The 19,573-nt window shown below is 38.2% G+C and overlaps 1 protein-coding gene across 1 annotated transcript in view; it reads left to right on the top strand.

Annotated features, from left to right (window-relative positions):
• The window catches only part of VAT1L (vesicle amine transport 1 like), a 64,089-nt gene extending 47,660 nt beyond the window's left edge, over window positions 1-16,429 (top strand). Inside the window, exons 8-9 of the mRNA XM_030025982.2 lie at window positions 11,229-11,312; window positions 13,352-16,429. Coding sequence (XP_029881842.1) covers window positions 11,229-11,312; window positions 13,352-13,450 — 183 coding nt within the window. The 3' untranslated portion in view covers window positions 13,451-16,429. The remainder of the gene's footprint in view (window positions 1-11,228; window positions 11,313-13,351) is intronic.
• The last annotated feature ends 3,144 nt before the right edge of the window (window positions 16,430-19,573 follow it).

Below are 19,573 nucleotides of genomic sequence, written 5' to 3'. Positions count from 1 at the left end.
CCTATTCAAAATCCTGTAAATATTATGCTGCTTTTCCATCTGTCTTGCAAGATGCTGCGTACCCTCAGCCTCTAGGAGAACAAAGAGAGTTTGAGAGGTCTCTTCAGAATTAGTGGTGTAGGTAAGAGAGGAGAATCCAGGCCAATTGCAGATGCAGGTTTACCAGCCTCCCATATACCGAGCTCCCATGCAAACAAATAATTGGAGGATTTTGTCACAGCAGTTAGGTGAATTAAATACTAGAAGCACTTTTCTGCTGGCTATTCTGCTACACGGTGCAAGGAAAATATTCCTATCATGAATGCACATCATTCCCATGGAAGTGTATTGTGGTCAATACAGGTTATTCCATTGCTCTCAAGGGAAATAACCCCTACCAGCAAAAGGATGGTTTTATCCAAATAACTGTGTCTGTGGTAGGGTAATTATCAGTAATTACGCCCAGGTAAACAGCTTTTCTACAAAAGCTTGTAAAGAAGACTTAGCCTGAGAGAGGAAGGTATTGCAAACTCATTTAAAAAAAAAAAAAAAAAAAAAAAAGCTTCATAAAAAAATTCAGCATGTTTCCCAATGAAATATTACTCCACTGAATCATATTGCATAAACATGAGAGAGACATTTCAAGATCAGGGAGGAGGAAATATACCAGCAAAACAATAGGACTGAATTTTGACAGATGTGACTTTTGAGAGTAGAAGGACACAGTCATTAGTGCGAAGGAGCCCAGTGACTGCTCACTGTGTGTGTGTCACAGGCTATCAAGGGAGCCCGTGTCCTGTCCCTTCTCTTAGCCCAAGCCACATTAACAGGGCTGTGGCAAATGTAGCCTAAAAGGGAGATTTACTTTTGCTCTGTACTTCCCATGCCCTAGCGCCCTGGCAAAATCTGCAGGGAGTATACCGGTTCACTTCCCTCAGAGCTGCCAGCAAGTTAAGAAACTGTTATCCTTGGTTTCTTGAGCTTCCTCCCTTCCACAGACCAAAGCTAAACAGACATAATCCAGAAGACAGACTACATGATTTTTTTTTTGTTTTGGATGGAGTGCTGTGTTCAGTTTTAAAAGTCATAAATGCCAATGACATGAAAGAAAACTCTTCTGGTCTGAGAAGAGCATCTGCAATTATAATGCAGCTCACAATTCATATTAAAGACATCATCGCTTTGTGATAGACCACAGCAGTGAGTCTGATAATAAAAATGATGTTGCCTTATAGCACTAATGGAAGCTATAGTATTAAAGCTTTGCTTGTGTGGCATCTCAGCTAGAACAGACTGCAGTATGCATCTTTTTCTTCATTACTGCATACAAATGATGCTTAAATATTATTGATATTAGTGTTTGTAATTCTAATGGAGATAGCTCTGGGCTCATTGAAATAGTGTCTGTTATGAACAGCAACAGAACAGAACCAGCCCTAGAATGAAAAACGGGCAAGTTTTTAATTCAGATTATTCTTTCATAAATCTGAACAAGATTTGGATCATTACCTGTGACACTTGGGTTGCCAAAGTAACCTTGACTAGTCAGCTGATGTTTGCATACCGCGTGATACGATCACCATGGAGATCCTGTCCATGTGATTTTGCAGACATGATGCAGATGCAGGCTTCTCAGACACACGACAGTGAGCAAGAGAGGAATTAATTATTGGTAAGGAGTGCTCTTGCAGACAGCTCGTGTCTCTGTCAGAGAGAGCCTGCACAGGAGTAATGCAGAAGCTAAACTTCTCTTTATTTTAGCTGCATATAGAGGACTAGGGCAAGGGTAATAGGAGGAAGCTCGCTTAGCTTTCATGAGGAAAATACTGAGTTCTCCTTATGGAAAGCTCATGCTCTGCCAAGATTGGAGGAGTGGTCAGAAAGTGCTGACTTGTGTGAAAACCATGTTTGAAGGATAATACTCATTTACAGAACATATGTTCGAATAATTGAAGCCTATTGAACACTACTAGTATTTCTTTATCAACTGAGACTTTTATTCTCCCCCAATACCTGCTCTTCTCCTTCACATGCAACCTAATGATGTCAGGGAAGTTACACTAGTGGAACAGGGAGTGAAATTTGTTTGTATACACAGAATATTCTAAATTCTCCTCAAAAAGTAGCGGTCATGCTGTGCGCTTTCCTTTCCAGTGTCTACTGAACCTCATAGTAGCACCATGAAGTAGATTTTGGACCTGTTCTGTACAACAGTACCAAACCAAAGACCATGCTGAGTGTTAGAAAGATCCCATGAGATAAATATTTGTCTTTTCCAACCTATTTCTGAACCAAGGCTTCTAACTTTAGGTTCTAGCACATGCCTGTATGCTTAGAAAATTATCTAAATCCCTTTGCTAGTTTCTGCTTTTCTTGTATTTGGCATCTACATTCCTGCTATTTCCTTCTCTCCTGAACTTGAAAGTTCTTTTATTGATGATACAGTTAAACAAACAAAACTTTTGAGAAGACACATGATTCTGTTTCTGGTGGTTAAGCACGCTAAATAGGTGCTCCCTCCTTTCTCCCCGTATTCTTTGGAGAACAGAAGTAAGAGAGCCTCAGGATAAAGCTATTTTGCTGTTGCAAAATGCTTTGTTCCACCTATTTTACTTACATATGAAATTGGCTGTACAATAACGGATGGTTAAAAGGTGCTGTTACTATTTCTGTGTGCTACAGCTGTGATTAGGAGGCTTGGCTATGTTCAGGTGGGGGTTCTTTTGACGTGATACACACACCCCTAAGAAGACACAGTCCCTGCTTCAAAAACTGTCCAAGAGCATCACGCGGTATGAGCCAGTAAGTGAGGGAGCATGGGGTAACTGTTCCATGACTATGGCAGCTACTTCTCAAATAATCAGCTGTTTTCAGCCTCCCATAGAGACAGCAAAAGAGACTTAGGAAGAATTTGAGGGGTGTAGTGACATTGCCATTTGGGGCATTACTGTAAAGAATCATTAAAGCACCAGCTTTGGAGAGGTCTTTGTTGGACTTTCTCTTATGTGTGAATGCAGCACAGGAAAAGTCATGTGGGTGCTTAAAATAAGACAGAGTAAAAGTGCTCATAGGAGGTGATGTGGGCAGAAGAGACTTGGGTTGATGGCCACATGCAGAGAGTAAGTATTGCTACTTATGTCTTTGCTTTTAGTCTGAAGAATCAGCTGAAGGATTAGAGGGAAGGGATATAGCTGGAAAAGTAAGACTTCGGGGTGATCTTTGCAGCGCAGGTTACAATGGACGAGGGGATTATTTAATGGCTAGATGGGAACAGTCTTGACATGCTGGAAGGCTTGGACCTTTTCAGTGTGTAAACAGAGGACAAAAGGTGATGCTTTGAAATGATGTGTGAAAATAAACAGCAATATTGAACCTAAAGGTGTAGAACTAATTAGAAGGAAAAATTACAGTTGTAGACCATAAATGAAATTGATGCTCTCTTCCACTGTGCCCATCTGGAGGTGAGGGACTTTCCCTTTATTTGGGTGCTGATCACCTTTTTGACAACATGTGATGATACAGCATTAGAACGATTGGGGGCTTTGACAGATTACACTGAGATAATTGAACTAATTTCACTTCTGACTTGGATTAAATTTGTAACCTTGGCATAAGATTATTCAGCCTTTCATACTATGGCCTAATTTACCAAAAAGGGGAATGAAGGATTCCTTTACCGTAAGCAGAAATCCTTTCATATACCTTAGGGAAACCCACTATCAGCAGAGGGGCCCAAGAAAAGAAAGTACACAGTCCTCTGCCACCATCCAATAAACCTGCCTTAGCTGAGAGTGAGGGAGTAAAGAAGTCTGCAAAAATGAAACTGTAATCTGTAGATGGCAGTATGTCCAACAAACTGGATTCAACCTCATGGATTTAAAAGAATATCCACTCTTCTATTGCACCAGTATCTTTCAATTCCTTTTTTTTGTTTTCTGGAGTAAACATATAACTTTACTAAAAAAAAAGTTTATAAGATTCATTATATTACTGAGCTAAACAGCTTCACGTAGGATGATGAAAGCATTATGTTTTGACATTTCCACTAGGAAGTTTCTCCATGGCATGTTGCCTTCATTGTTTCTCTCTGTTAAACATCCATATTACTAAGATGGGCCTAAAGCCCCCAATGTGTTATATTGGCATAGCGAGCATTTTAGTGTTCCAACTTCACAGTCTCTCTTATTTTACTCCTGAGGTTGGCTCCTTATAAGAGCCAAATACAGAAATGGATCATTATGTTTAAAATAATATCCAAAGGCTTGAAAGTAGCATCCATTTCTTAGGCAGGCTGCATTTATCTTTCACACTGTGAAATGGTGCAACAGATAATTAGTAATACATTTTCTATTTAACTTTTCCCATATTTATAAAGCAGTAGACTGTTTTTGCTATATTTTAACAACAAAATTAAGTTCCAGAGACAACTGAATGTCAGCAAGCATTTATGAATACCTCAGCAGAGATTACTGTTGGCTCTTGGTTTCAAATGCAGAACAGCCAACAAATTAGTTAGAAGTAAAATGGGTAAATAAGCAGAGGCTTGACTATAGCAATACAAAGTTGGAGCATAATTGTTTGTTTCAGGCATATATTATTTATAAAGGGTCAGACTTATATCCAGGAAAACATGTCTATTCAGGAACTTTCCAAAGTAATCATGGTCTCAGTACAGATTTCAAGCTTGTTCTGTAATGGGATTCCAAGATTAAATCATAAGATATCTTCTGTAAGGCACTGCACTCCTCACTTTGTCTCACTTCAGTTGCAGGCTTCAGCAAATTGAAGGATCAGTGCCATAACTACCAGGACAGTAGAGGTGGAGACCTGAAATGAATGACTTAAGATGAAAAGCCAGACAAGAAATCTGTCCCAGTTACTAATTTCACCTGTGGAAAAATTAGTGCTAAAAACAAACAAGAAAAATCCAAGGACAACGTAGGAAAAACACTAGGACTAAGGCAGGTGTACAAGATGTATTTCAGGAAAAAAAGTCTTTTAGTCAATTTAAAATGGACTGTTTTTACACACCCCCATCAAAAGCTATAGAAAACCAGTGTAATCAGAAGCTAGCTGCAAATACCCAAATGTAATGTCATAATCTGATAGCATGTTACTTGCTCTGTTTGGAATACACCTTCTTTTTCGTGATTTTAGGTTTGTAGAAACTATTTGAGTAAAAAAATGTGTGTGGCTGCTATTTTTAATTTCAGTATGAAGATCTTTTTTCCCGGTCTGAGTGGTTACAGGTATGCTTAATTTTGTGCTCTTTCTGCTTTTTTTACGTACACTTCTCACATAGAAATGTATTACAAATTAGTCAGGAGTGCTGACAGAGTACTTCATTAAACTTATGTAAGTCATTTGTGGATATAATGTGATTCCTTAAAGTTGGTTTCTTAGTTTAGTACTCTGCTATTATTACTACTTTACTATTTTAGAAATGCTAGTAAGAAACCAAAATAATTTTTGTTTTTCTCTTTTTTTTTAATGCAAGCTTGTACTTTATTTTAAATTAGTCTTGCTGTCAGCTCACTGATGACAGAATGACTACAATAAAATCATACCATGTTCCCAGTGCATACTCTGCTGGTGTATTCAGTAGAGGAAAATAATTTATGGCTGTTATCATAGAGTATTCTCTTTTGCTTTTAGTGAAATAAAAAGTTTGCAAATCATATGGTCTACCATGAAGTACTAGCTAAAGAAATATGGAAATCTGTCTTTTCTATTAGAGATACCATATCAATTTAGCATATCATTGCTACAAGGAACAGGAAATCTTTTGTATTTATAATACCATGCTATTTTTCTTTAACGATATCTAGAGCTAATGTGATACTACTAAATTAGCTGTTTTGTTAAATTGAGACTAAATAGGTATCTCTGTGAACTACAGCCTAGTTGAAAACATTCTCTTTGCTGCAGTGACAACTTAATTTTTTTACAAAAAGATACCATTTTAAAATTTCACAGACAAACTTCAAAAATTATTTATTTTTTGTGTCTTCTTTTTTGGCTTATTCGGTAATAGGTAGCATCAAGACCTAAGTGTCAGTAATTTCAAGGTACATAATCAGTCTTTCTAAAATTATGTCAAATTTCCCAAATCCAATAGAATTAGCAACACCGAACGAATCATTTTAGCAGCCTACTCCATTGGAAAGATATCTTTAAAAAAACCTACAAAGTAAAGACCAGACTAATCTTTTCCCCATCACAAAGCACAGAAATAAACACTCACCCAAACCACGCAAACAGAATACCCCAAAATACACACACCTGTTTAGTCCAAGCATTGTCCTAAAATGTGCTGAGATTTTCGTCTTGATTTCTTTGTGTTGCTCTTGTATGAACTGGACAAGATTATAATATTCAATAGTTCTAATTTTTTAATCAGTGAAGGAAGGTTGAGCAGAATGTTGCATGCCATTACCCCAAGTGTGGCATCATTTCTGAATTTGCAAACAACTATTGGCACAGCCAGTTATTGTCAAAGTTCTCATTGGAAGGAAGAAGTATGGAGCTTTCTTAATCCAGGTTTTAAAAATCTGTTAGACCCACATGGAATTCCAGACTTATCCATCATTAGAATTTCCAAAATCCTATTCTTCACTGTATATCATTACCTGCATTGTATTTGAAAGCCTGTAGAGCTCAGATGTTTGAAAGTAGGAAGACAAGGCAGATATCTGTCCCTTGAATCTAGAACCCAGTGTGTCTGGTCAACTTGCTTTTTCTTTGCTTTTCTGTTTTAGTTTGTATGTAGACTTTTAAAAATACTAACTTTTTGCAATACTTACCTGTATAAAAATTGTTAGAGGGAGGCCTTGTTACAGCTTGTTTTTGGAGACAGAGAAGATATAGTCTGGTAGGAGATGAAAGTATTAAACAATATTCTGGAAGTTACCATTGTTGGTCAAGGTAAGTGCCTCGGCTTGATTTTGAGAAGATTTGAGGCTGGAGAAGATGAGCCTGTTTGAAGCAGTTTAAAGAGGACACAATATCCAAAGTTCTTGATACTTTTGAGGAGTACCCCAAGAGAGATACTACAGTGGTATTGGAGAGGATTCAGTACAGCTGTCAAACTTTATACTTCCAGAGAACACAGCTGTCTAGAGAAACCTCTTCTAGAACATTCTCTGACCGGTAACATGAAGGCGTTTCTGCCCTTACTCTCCTACCAAGGTCTATTGACAGTAATTGTTGCTCTTCACAGTATGATACATGATACAGATGGACAGAAATGGCTCTGATCCAAGAGAAGCTCTGAGATCCCGACCATAACAAGCCCTCAGGAAAATATACTTGAATAGGCTTTTTCAGAAAAAAAAGCTGCCGCCGTTGCCAGCTTTGTGATTTTTTTATCCTGTGCTTATATGAAGACTTCTTTGAAGAATTCTGTTGGTAGCATAACACCTCTTTAAATGTGCAAGTATGTGTTAATAGATTAAAATTTTCTAAAAAATGTTAAAGCTGCTAAATTTTGCCTATAATGCTGACACAGTGCAATGGTTCTGTACATTCCCAATTAAGCTCTATGCATTTTATATTCCTTGCCTCTCTGCTTGGGTCCAGCAGAGTGGTATGAGGAAGGAGCTCATAGAAGGCTTAGGAAATCTGCAGCACTTGGGGATTTATGATGGAGAATGAGAATCTGAATATTTCTCACAGGGCATGGTAAGCATGACTTGTAAAGGACCTTGAGGTACATTGGTTTTGTCTTTCTAGACCATGTTTTTTGTTTTACAGATTACCTCATTATTGCGCAGGTCGTCTTAATTTCCAGATATACTGTCATTACTGAAAAACCCTTGAACGAGGATATGTGATAACATATCCATGACTGTACCATTTGTAGAGCTGAAAGGAATGGGAGAAATATACTTGTTCAAAATTGTTTCTCCAATTATAAAAACACATTCCCTAAAGCAAATGCAAATAGTTGCAAACTGAGTTAGAAAGGTCCTTTTCCTGTGTTTGTTATCATTTTCCACTAGACTGAACAAATAGGGGAAGATGGTTCTACTCTACAGTATGCTTAAAAACAATATGTCAAACTAAAATACAAATTAATGCAAGTGAGCTTGAGGCAGAAGGCAAACTTGGGATTCCTTTTATTTCTCCTTTGCTATTAATCATTTTCCTCTACTGCTGCCTAGGAGTGCCTATGTCGGATTCATCAGACAGCGCATGGCTGTGCAGCATTCTGGGCCTTTCTTGTTTTTCAGTAACTGGTTTGCCAACTTTCTTTACATAAATAACATGGAAAGTGGAAGCATTTTCCAGTTGTTCACTAATGTGTAAAAATAGTTCTGATTCCAGTGCAGAGCTCTGTGATACATACTGTGTCAATTTGGGGGCTCTCAAGGCTAAAATTAGCATTAGTTTAGACACACACCCTCTAAGGGCTGAGCTATACTGAAAGCAAACAAAGGCCAACAGAATTTTTGTCCTTCATTGCAATGGAAACTATATTAGTAAACACTTCTTTGCATTATTTCCAATCCAAGAGCCCTCTGCTGATAATACTGCACAACAAGAAATTCAGTTAACTCATTATAAACCAAAGTACATCAGATCCGTTTACTTGGATTTTAGCTGACAAATATAAGTAGCAGCCAATATAGTATAATTGGTGAAAAGTAATTTAGGGACACAATTCTGTAAGAAGAGGGAAGCCTTTTTGATCCTTGCTACTTGAAGGGATATTTATTTTGAATCAAACTTCAACCACTTCAGAGAACCTCCAATAAATTCCAGGATTTCCACATGCCTCACTGTACTACCAGTTAAGCCTGGGTCTGATGATAACCAAGTGCAGCGTGATTCTCTGTCTTCATTGGTAACATGCAAACACTCAGGCACAGACTTAGCAGAAGGTCCGTACCACACTCTGCGAAAGGCAGACTATGCAGCACTTAAAAGTTCACATGAAAAAGTAAATGTTTTTATATAGTCTGCATAGAACAACTTAAGCCTTAACCATACTTGCATAGCAGAAAAAGGTTTTTAATGCTTTCTGCCCTCTATAGTATAGGAGGGAATGGTTTCAATATTCAGGCACCTTGGGAAACGAGTAGTTGCAGTCTTGGTTGAATAAGTGGACTGTTAGCAGCCATGAACATAAAAATTACTCATTTATAAAATAGCTCATGGTCTCTTAACTCAGACATCATGTACTGAATGGCATTGCACTAGTACAGAATTTGACTAACTGGGTAGGTAAGTTGCAAATAACACTAAAATACACAGATGTTGTATCAGCTCTTCAAACTTTTTTCCAAATTTTTTATGTATTTTAATAGCTCCATCTGGATTCCATAGCCACTATTACTGTTATAAGTTTTATTGTTCCCTTTGCCTCTGCCTGCTGTTTGCATTTGCAAGCTACTTACAAGTGTCCTGGAAACAACTCCTGAACCTTTCTCCAGAGTCTTAAATTTGATACTGTGCATGTGAAAAATGCAGGGAAAGCACATTTTCTCAAACTTGTCTTGCTAAATATGATATGGTACAAATTAAAATAAATGTTGCATACCCTGCTTTCCACATGATGTTCTGGTAATAAATTTCAATGGATGGGCAAATGTGTTTGCTTATTTCTCCAATTCTGTCACATCTATGTTGGTTATTTATGCCATGCTACAGAGACTCCTAAAAGCTTGATTTGGGTAATAAGAGTCATAAAAAAATAATACCGCTGCTGCTTCTTCAGAGTCTTTGTTGGATATTCTTAAAGGAATATTGTCCATAGTGCAGGACAAGTCTTATAGGATAGTAAGGTATTGTTTATGCTGTAAGGTAACTTCATAAAAGTTACTGTGATTTTGTGGACTACATTTAGAGGTTAACTTTCTATCCAGTGGGATTCATAAGATTGTCTTTTCCAAGGTTAAGTTACAATTATGCTCTAAGTTAGAAAGTCATTGTGTTTTGCAGTGCAATTTTTCTTTTGTTCTAACAGATTTTTATTTTTTTAAGTCTGGTATTTACTAATTGAGGGAACCACTTTGCAAAATTAGGGTTGTAATATTGAGTTCACTGCAGTCAGCTTTCAAAATAAGGCCGACAGATGGTAAAGACATTTTGTGCCCAGCATCCATTAAATTTAATTGGAAGTTGAAAGCTGTATTCGCTCAGTATCTTTAAAAATCTCATACCTCCTTCTGTATTAGACATTCAGTCATTATCTTAGGTGGCTGGACCCCGATTCAGGCTTTAAAATGTACTGTGGGACCCACCTGTTCCCAAGTCAGCATATTGTTTCAACCTTCTATGCCATTATTCTTAAAATATTCAATAAAACTATGTCGCAGATGGTAGATCCTATTAACATAAAACTCCTTGTCTCAACATATCCCGTTATGCCGGCAAAGAATAGGGTGATGAGGATATGAAGCAGCCTTTATGTGTACATTTTCAGTTCCTCAAGTTTCCCACCATGAAAGTGAGGAAACTGTTGACATCTTCCAATTTTTGGTGATTTAATAGTGGTCTTCATGCTGCGCATCGAACATTCAGTGCAACACACACACAATTTCAGTTCATCAACACTGAGCTCTCATAGGCTGAAACTTCATACATCAAAATAAGCTCCTCTCCAGTGCACTAGTAAGAAGAGGTTTTTGTTCCTTTCTCTCACGTGCTAATTGCAGCCAGCTGTTAAATATCAAGTCTTAGTGGTATCTGTAGGACACTACTTACTTAGAATTAGAAAAAAGAAGGAAAGAAATACTTGCTTATACAGCGAGAACCACAGTATTGCATTAATCGCAGCCACTGCCTGGATACAGCATTCCCTCTATGGGAACGCAAAAGAAATTAATTGAAAAATATCATAGGTCAATTAGAAAAACATTTCATATTTTCAGTGAAAGTAGGGTTTCTTGACAGATAATTCTGCAAAGAGAAAATCTAATGAACAACCTGTCAGGATTAATCCCTGAGCCTATATTTCTCTCTGCACCTCAGCTAACCATTACGTTTGTACTGCATTAACATTACGTGCGTATTATGCTTTTCAGAAACTGTCATCAAGACTCGCATCTCATTTTGGCAAACACAATGCAAAAATCAGGCCCTACAAATTCACTAAAAAATGTTTAGCTACTAATTTTGTTTCAAGCAGCTATTTGAATGACCTTGCACATAGCATGCCTTAAATATATTGCTGGTTTTGGAAGGAAGGAATTCAGGCTTCTCTTAGTGTGTGCCTGAAAACGATCAACAGGTTATCTTTCTTTCAGGTGAAGGAGGCCATGCAGAGAATCCATGACCGAGGAAATATAGGAAAACTAATTCTGGATGTGGAGAAAGCACCCACTCCCCTGGTGAGTGCAAAGCACTACATACATGGTGTACAGTCACACAAGTTAAAGCATGGTAGTGACTTTTGGAGACATGTTGCTTACGATTTTTTTTTTTTTACTAATAATCATAATTTATATATTTAACCCAAAGTGAAATATAATTGTAATTCCTAGAGTCCCAGCAGTTACTTTTCTATACTCAATGGCTATCTGCCTCTCCAAAAATGTGTCTGCAAGTCTTAGATCAGGGTAAAACTGCCACATCTATTTCTGTCCCTGTGATGGAAAACAATAGGCATTTCACATAATACAAAATTCCTGTTTTAGTAAGAATAAGTTGATTGAACAGAAAAAGACACAGTCAATATTACTTCAATGTACAAACTTAGAAGTGCTTTCTGATTCCCATATAAAAGTCGGAGTATACCCTTAGTAGGAATTTCTTTTACTTTTTTTTATAAAATATGAAGTATAATATCTAAATACTTCCTTCTAGAAACATTCTGAAGGAAGATAGTTGCGATGGCGCTCTGGTCCACTGGATTTGGAGCACTGAACGTGGTACTGAAACATTACAGAGAGCAGTAGTAAATGAAAGTCAGGCTCATGCCTAAACATTCACTGATGATGTAGGAAAGAGCAGTAAAGAAGATAATGAAAAACTGACTTCAGATCAATACTGATGTATAAAGTTTGCTTTCAGACCTGAGATATCTCCTGTTTCAAAAGGACAGAAAAGAACCTGGAATTAACAGTTAAGCTCTTACTCGCGCTTACTCTAAAATTGGCCCCAAATCTTGTACAGAATTGCTGCAAGGAAAAGGAAGGTTTTTGGGACCTCACAGATGGAAATTGGGCATTAGCTGAACTGCATCTTAAAACTGTAAACAATAATCCATAACACAACATTAATACATTTATTCTGTATGTTCTCTTGATATTGTATATTCACAATAGCCTTTGGTTAGATGGTGAGAACAAATTTGATACACTTTCAAGGAAGGGTGTTAATTAAAAAATATGGGTAACTTCAGAGCATTGCTTTTCTCCATTAAAATTAGGTTGTATTTGAGATTTTTATTTCCAGCAGAGGCTAGTAATCAAACAGGGGAGGCACAATGTCACTGCATTTCTCTTTAAAAGTAAATGGGTCCCTTGCTTAGTTGGTTTTGAAATAGTTATAAGATAATACAAGAATCTTCTTGTGTCCTAAGAGAGGTTATGCTGGTGTATAAGAGGATTGAGTTATACTAGTATATGCTGTTAAACACTACCACCTGTCCAGTTAACCAGACTCTTGTTCTGCCCCCAGAGACAAGTCAAACTGAGAAGGTGAAGTACAGGAGAGTCTTGCGCCTTTACACAGCTTGTAATAAATATTCCCATATGAAAAAAACATGATGTGCTCCTTAAATGCTATCCTGAACTACAAATTTCTGCAATTGCCTACTACCTGTACAGACATCTTCAGTAAAATACGGAAATGCAGTTTCTGCCCACTCCTTTATGATCCAAGATTTGCACTCTGTCATGGGTATATTCTGCCAGCATCTACATATCCACTGCTCTATAAAGTTTCATTGTTTTTTATGTAAAACAGTTGCACTCCGAGTTTTCCTGACACTATGCCTCATACGGGACCAGATACCATCCGTTAGCTGGTGTTAAAGAATAGTGTTTCTGGAAGAGCAGATACGGGAGGGGTTGTAAACCAGAGGTCTCGCACATTCTGTAAACTTCCTACGCAGCTGTATTTCCTATCTGAGAGCCTTAATACCCGTTTGCTACAAGTGCACAGATCAGAGTCTGCTTGTGCAACTGTCCTACAAAGCAGCTTTCTGTCACGTAATTCAGCTGTAAGCCATGAGGGAACAGTTCACAATTTTAGCTGGAAGTGGTGTGGTGCCAAAAAAAGTTTTGCAGACAGAATGTTTATTTTCATGTTGCACCCATGTCTTCTTTCATTTTTAAAGTCACTTTCTCAAATGAATCAAACTGAAACAAGAATGAATGAAACAACGTGAAAGGTGCTCTGATGTCCTTCATCTTTCGTCCTACAGATGGCCAACGACAGCACAGAGACAAGTGAAGCTGGAGAAGAGGAAGAAGACCATGAAGGGGACAACGAGAATAAAGAGCGCATGCCATTCATCCAGTAACAGCCAGAGGTGGTGGATGCAGAAAGATTGATGAAGTAGAAGGGAACAAGACTGGGAAATCTATTCTGTGCATCAGTGAACAAATGCTGTAGTACAGTGTGTGTTGTATTTGTCTGCAGTCAGCTGAGCTATGAGCTGTTGATCATTGTTGTTTTGAACTCAAGTGCCATTCTCATCCAGTGCAGTATTATGACATTCCTGTGTAATACCCGGTTTCCCTGTAGGAGTCCCATGGATTTTTCTGTTCCAGTTTAAAAGCCTTATTAACTTACTGTGTAATTTTAGATGGGCATCTTTCTCATGCAAATTCCAACATTTTGCATAAAGTTATTTGGGGGTTTGGGCTTTTTTTGCAAGTTGGAAACAGTAACAAAAAAAATTTCCCCACTTGCTGTCTGGAAGATTCTAGTAACTGGAGGGAGGATTTTAAGTTTGTGGATTTTCAGTGTTAAAATAGTTTCCCTTTTATGAACCACAGATAAAAGTTGCAAAAAAGATAAGTTTTCCTTTTCCTCAGTCACGCTTTATCATTTTATAAGCAATCCTATCTTCATGTTCAAAAATACCTCATTTAGAATTGTGGAATCTGAAATTGTGCAAGAAATCATTAATTGAGAGACTTCGATTCGTATTGTATAATCACATTAGTCATCAACACCAGTAATTAAACACTTCATTCAGAGTGCCAACTATCATGCTTTCCTGTTGATCTGAGCTATTACCCCATACGTTACAGGCAAAGAAAAAGGTCAGTGAGCCACTCTTTTTAGACCCAGAACTTTAATTGCCTGTAGCAATTAGCATCGTTATTGACAGATCAACATCTTCTGCTAAGGACATACTGACTCATCTGTGTCCGAAATCCAAACCAATTTTAAATTTCATTTTTAAATTGTATTGGTAAGGATCACTCATGAGTATGTGGAAAGAAATTTGTTGACGGAGTTTACTGCTCTGAAATCGCTAATGTGTTGGTCAACTATCAAGCTGGAGCTGAACTCCTACAGAAGTTAACCCTGCTAAAAATGAGTTTTAGGCCTTAATTCCATCAGAAATTATGCACAGGGATAACTTTATCTAGGTGAGTAGTTCTGTCAAAAGCTCTGCTCCATATGTACAGTTATGTTTGTAATTATTTGCAGGATCAAGTATTCAAAGACCAGCTAGTCTTATCTACCTCCCACTCGTGGAAACTATAAGTAAACATGACAAAAGTAAATATTTTTTTTCCATGTCTTTCACCTATCCAAGCAGCAGCTACTCAGGTCCTCAATTGTCTTGTTAAAACAATTATTTTAAAATTACTGCAATCACCTACAGTAGAGATGCTAAAGGAATGTCAGAGACCTTGCGTAATGCCATATATCTTTGAATTAATATATTTTTTTCAAAAGAAAGTATTTCTCCAGGCATGGCTAGTTGTTCACCTAAATCTGCAAGTATCCTGTAGTGATAGAAGTTAAAAATTAATACAGAAGAGTGGAGAGGGAGGACTTCTCAGGTTCTTCTCAATGTGAAAGGACTTGTGGGTCTGGATGACTTTTATGTGTGGTTTTAGAAGATTCTCTCTTGTTTTTTCTGTTTGTTTCATCTTGCTGCCTGAGTATTAATGTCCATCTCTTTACACTGTACTCATGAAGTTGCTGTTCTAATACCAGATAATTGTGCAGAATGTTCATTCTGAAGGAGTTTCCCTTGGGTTAGACAAATTCAAAAATAATGAGAAGAAATAACTGGAGAAAAATGCCAAAAAAGCTTTTGAAATATTAATTGAACCAGAACTTTAGTTTTCTCTATAAGTTGATATAGAACTTCACTATAGCTGATTTTCTTTTCAGGCTGGACTTGCCTACACTTCCAGTGCCATATCAGGCCCAAGCAGGGACTTTATCCACAGAAAAAATACATGTTCAGTGAAAGTTTTCCATTTATTGGGCTTGCCAATTGGGCTTTTAATAAAGGCCATTAAGTTTTCACGACTCATAAGCTGACAATGGTAGGAAACATGCCCAATTTTGTTTTGCAGTTAGTGTAATGATGTTGTCCTGCAACAAACCTTAACATAACTAGGAATTTTGATTTGACGCCAAAGTGAGCAATATTGCTGGTGACCTTCGAGCTGGCAGTAAAGTGGCATTCTCAAGGCCTTAAATTAGTAGGGCAAGCAGAATAGCAAATCCGTTCTTCTGTTATAAACCGCAGTATGGTTGGCTCTACAGTTAAATTACCCTTCAAGACAAATAAAGATGGGTGATCTTGGTCATGGCCACAGACGCCATAGGGACAACAATCAAATGAGATAATTTTGGCTAGTTCTTTCTGGTTTTGTTAGCAAGGCAAAAATACTCTTCATGCTAATTCATGCCAATTTTAGGGCCATTTTCTGATCAGCAGAATATCAGGTAATTGCAGTGAGTACAAAGGAATACTTCTGGATCTACCCAAGTACAACATAGATGAGCATTACTATCAGCAAGCTAAACTCTGCTCTGTGTTTTACTGGTATTAATATGGTATATATGAAGGTTACTACTGAGGTTAATGGAAATTTTTCAGGTATCTGTTCTGGAAGCAGGATTTGTGCTAGCAGAATTTGGCCCACAAGCCCAAAGTACCTTTTAGAATACCACAAACAGTAGTATCGCGTCTGAAATGGTAGAGGTCAAGCTATACAAAATGATGATGCAGAGACTTGTTACTGACCAAGTCTTACTGTAGTAGCAATGAAGGTTTGTGCTTACTACTGACAGTGTTGTTTAAACAACTCTAAGATAATTGGACAGTTTCTTCAAGTGAAACAAATTATTTCTCAATTTGCCTTAAAGGAACTGTGAAAGCTTCTCTTTAACTTAAGCCTGATTGAAGTGAACTGAAACACTGTTTAATTGTATTTGTTGCTTTAGAGCTTTTGTTATATTGTGCCTACAAAGCAAATTATGTTTACATAAAAATATAAATAAAATATTGAGCATAGCATTATCCTTGGCTTACATGTTTTATTCTAATATTACGGTCACGTTAGGGAACTGACTTGGAATTGGTTAAGAGGAAAACTTGAGGTCTTATTTTCCATTTTGGTCACTGAGGGATATACAAAGAATTCTTTTTTATTATTATTACAGAGTACCTCAAGGTTATTAAAATGGCTAAGTGTGCTTCTTTATAGAAAATTAACAATTTAGATGGTATAAAATGTTGAATATTACAGTCTAAGAAATTCAAAACATTATATAAGCACCATTCATGAAGTGTTCAGGGAAATGTATTTTGATACGGATAGAAACTCGTTTCCAGAATTTTAGCACTCAGATTGCACTGGGAGATGGATTGACACACAAGTTATCCTCAGAGAGACAGTTCCTTTCAGAAATGAACATACTGCAAGGGAATAATCTTACAATGGGATCCAAAACAGCCACCACCAAATTAGCTAATAGAAAGCAGAAGGACACGATTGAATCTAAAATCCCACTCTCCCTGGGTCTTGGTCTTAACTCAGGGCTGCAAGGAGGCTTACACCTTTTCTTTCAAAGAACTGATTATGGTTACCAAACCTTACAGGTCATCTCAAGCCTTGTACTTGAGTACATGGCTTTAAAGGTCTCCCTGCATGAAAGGAAGAAATGGTTCAATGAACTTCAGTTTAATATCTAAACAAAGGGGAAATGTTAGCTTTGGTTCATTCCAGTCATGCAGGACATGTTCTAAAGCCTGTAATGTCCCTGGAAAAATCTCACTTCAATAGTTACTGCATCTGCTCTATAATCTAAAAGCTCATATGAATACTTGCTGATAGTGAAGAGGAGCAGAGTAAATTTCTGCCTCTGTTTTTAAGTCTTAATAAGCAAATAATGATCAGTGCATCCCTAATCATAGGGTCAGGATAAGGCTGAAAGCAAACAGCCATAGCCTTTTGAAACTCTCCGTGATTACGAATAAAGCTCTGCCTTCTACCAGCTTTCCCACTGGGCCATCTACTTGACTGTCTTACAGTCTAACACACACAGGCTGCTACCAGGGATGCAGCAGGCTGCCTTTGTGTGGCCAGATAAAATGCAAAAATCATCCTAGGATACTGAATATCTTTAGGTCTCACCTCATCCTCCATTTTCCTGTTATTTTCTGTGAGCTTAGTGATGAATCCTGGCTGGCTTTTTTCAGAAAAGATTCTTCTACTATGGCCATGATTGCCTGCACACAACACGCTTAAAACCTCCAGTTCCTGAAGAGCCATGCAGGAGTTTTATCCCTGGCAGCACCTAAGTCCCTTGGTGTGAGCTAGTGTTTTGTTTCACTGCAGAAAGAGCCAAAACAATCAACACATTATAATTGCTATCTGCATCAAGGCACCTTTTTTCCAAGTAATTTGTAACATCCAGGCAAACATCCTAATGTTCTCCTTTGAGAGAACAAGTTTGAGTATAAATGCAAATGTAGCTTTATCTCCTCAGTCTGAGCTGTCATGCTGATTGATTGTGCTCAGTTGATCCTAACTAACTAAGCCATTCCTTTCATGTTTACCTGGCCTATCTCTATCAACTACCTCTGCAGCAAATGGCATGGTTTTCTGAACATTGCCTTGATCTTTGCTATTTGTAACAATGCTGTGTTGGGCACCTCACCACCAGTATGCTCTGTAGAAACTGGAAAGTGTGAGAACAGTGGAGATGATGAAGTTAGAAGATGAATGTATGAATACAAATGAATCATGTATGTCTCTGCCCAAGAGTAACAAGTGAGTAGAATTTGCAGCATGTTATCTGTTGATTTATTTGTATGCTTGAAAGGGAGGCAGTGGGGTGGTTTGTTACAGGTGTGGGGTTTAGTTACTGCCCAGACTGTTACACTCCAGTGTGGCAGCCTCTAAGGCTTTCTGGTCTTGCTCTGTTATTTACCATGTCGCCAGAAACCTGACTCACTCACTTCAGATAAAGTGTTCAGTACTCAGAGTTCAGTTTAGCACCTGTCTCTCTGTATGAAGCCGTGCATGTTTACCAGGTTGCAGAACAGCCCATCAGCATGGACCTGGGAGGTAAACGGGGCAGCTGCACCATTGCTTCCTACCCCAGCCAGCCAGACCTATGCAAAGCTGAAAAAGGGAAGGTTCAAAAGATGCTGCTTTTTACTGTATAAAGGGGTGCCTGACACTGACACTGCTGTTGCTGAAGTCAATATCCTCCTTGGAGCTACTTTAACAGCCCCCTACCTCTCACCAGGCTTGACATAGGGGTTGCAGCCTTTCTCTGCAGGGTTTCTAGAGTCCCTGCAATGCTCAATAATCATTGTTGTTCTCTGGTAGCGCTTCAGGAAAATTAATTTTTTACCTCCTGAAGAATACTGGGTCATGTCCACTTTCATCCCCCACAGAAAGTGACAGACAAACTCCTAGTGGACTTAACACAGGTAGATTAACCCTTCACATATGGGAACCGTTCTTTTCTTCTGCAGGCATTATGGGCAAGATGAAAAAAAAAGGGCCAGGAACAAATATTGACAGCCTTCATAGTGATTGGCCTGTCTCTCAAAAATTCAAACACCTGCCATCATATAAGATCAGCTTTCATTTAGAAAGGAACAGTCTTCACAGTTGTTGGTAAAAGCTTTAAAACTGACTCAACTGAAACATAATCTAAAAGGAAGACTCTTTAATCTTGCAGCTTCTAAACCCTCATGATGTTTAATGCTTGGTACAGACATCAGTAGACAAAGTTGCAAACTGCGCAGCCAGGGATTAAATGAACGGGCTAAGAGATGCCACTGGCACTTGTTAGTGTAGGAACAGCAGCTGCCAGCTATAAAAAAGGGAAGAGAGTTGTGGTTTGGGTGGATGGGGTCTGTGACTGAGGGAGGGCTGCAGGGGTGGGGCCCTGCTTGTTTTCCTTCTGAAATTAGAAGGGCTTTGATCTGTCTGGAAGAGCTTTTTTTTTTCCTTGCATAGCGACCATGCTGAGATGCTACAATTAGCCCAAAAGAACTGAGAAAAAGAGTAGGGAACTGTTCCACCGTGAGGGCTGAGGGAACTGGAGGTGAGCGCTTCTCTCGGGGCAGGTTTGCTCTTAGAGCTACAGCTGTGAGGTGCTTGTGCCACCCATGCCCACAGCTCCTGCAAGCTGCGGTGCCCAC

The sequence above is a fragment of the Aquila chrysaetos genome, chromosome 9 (assembly GCF_900496995.4).
Source record: "Aquila chrysaetos chrysaetos chromosome 9, bAquChr1.4, whole genome shotgun sequence".
In the NCBI taxonomy this organism is placed as follows: domain Eukaryota; kingdom Metazoa; phylum Chordata; class Aves; order Accipitriformes; family Accipitridae; genus Aquila; species Aquila chrysaetos.
This window is presented reverse-complemented; position numbering and strand designations above follow the sequence as displayed.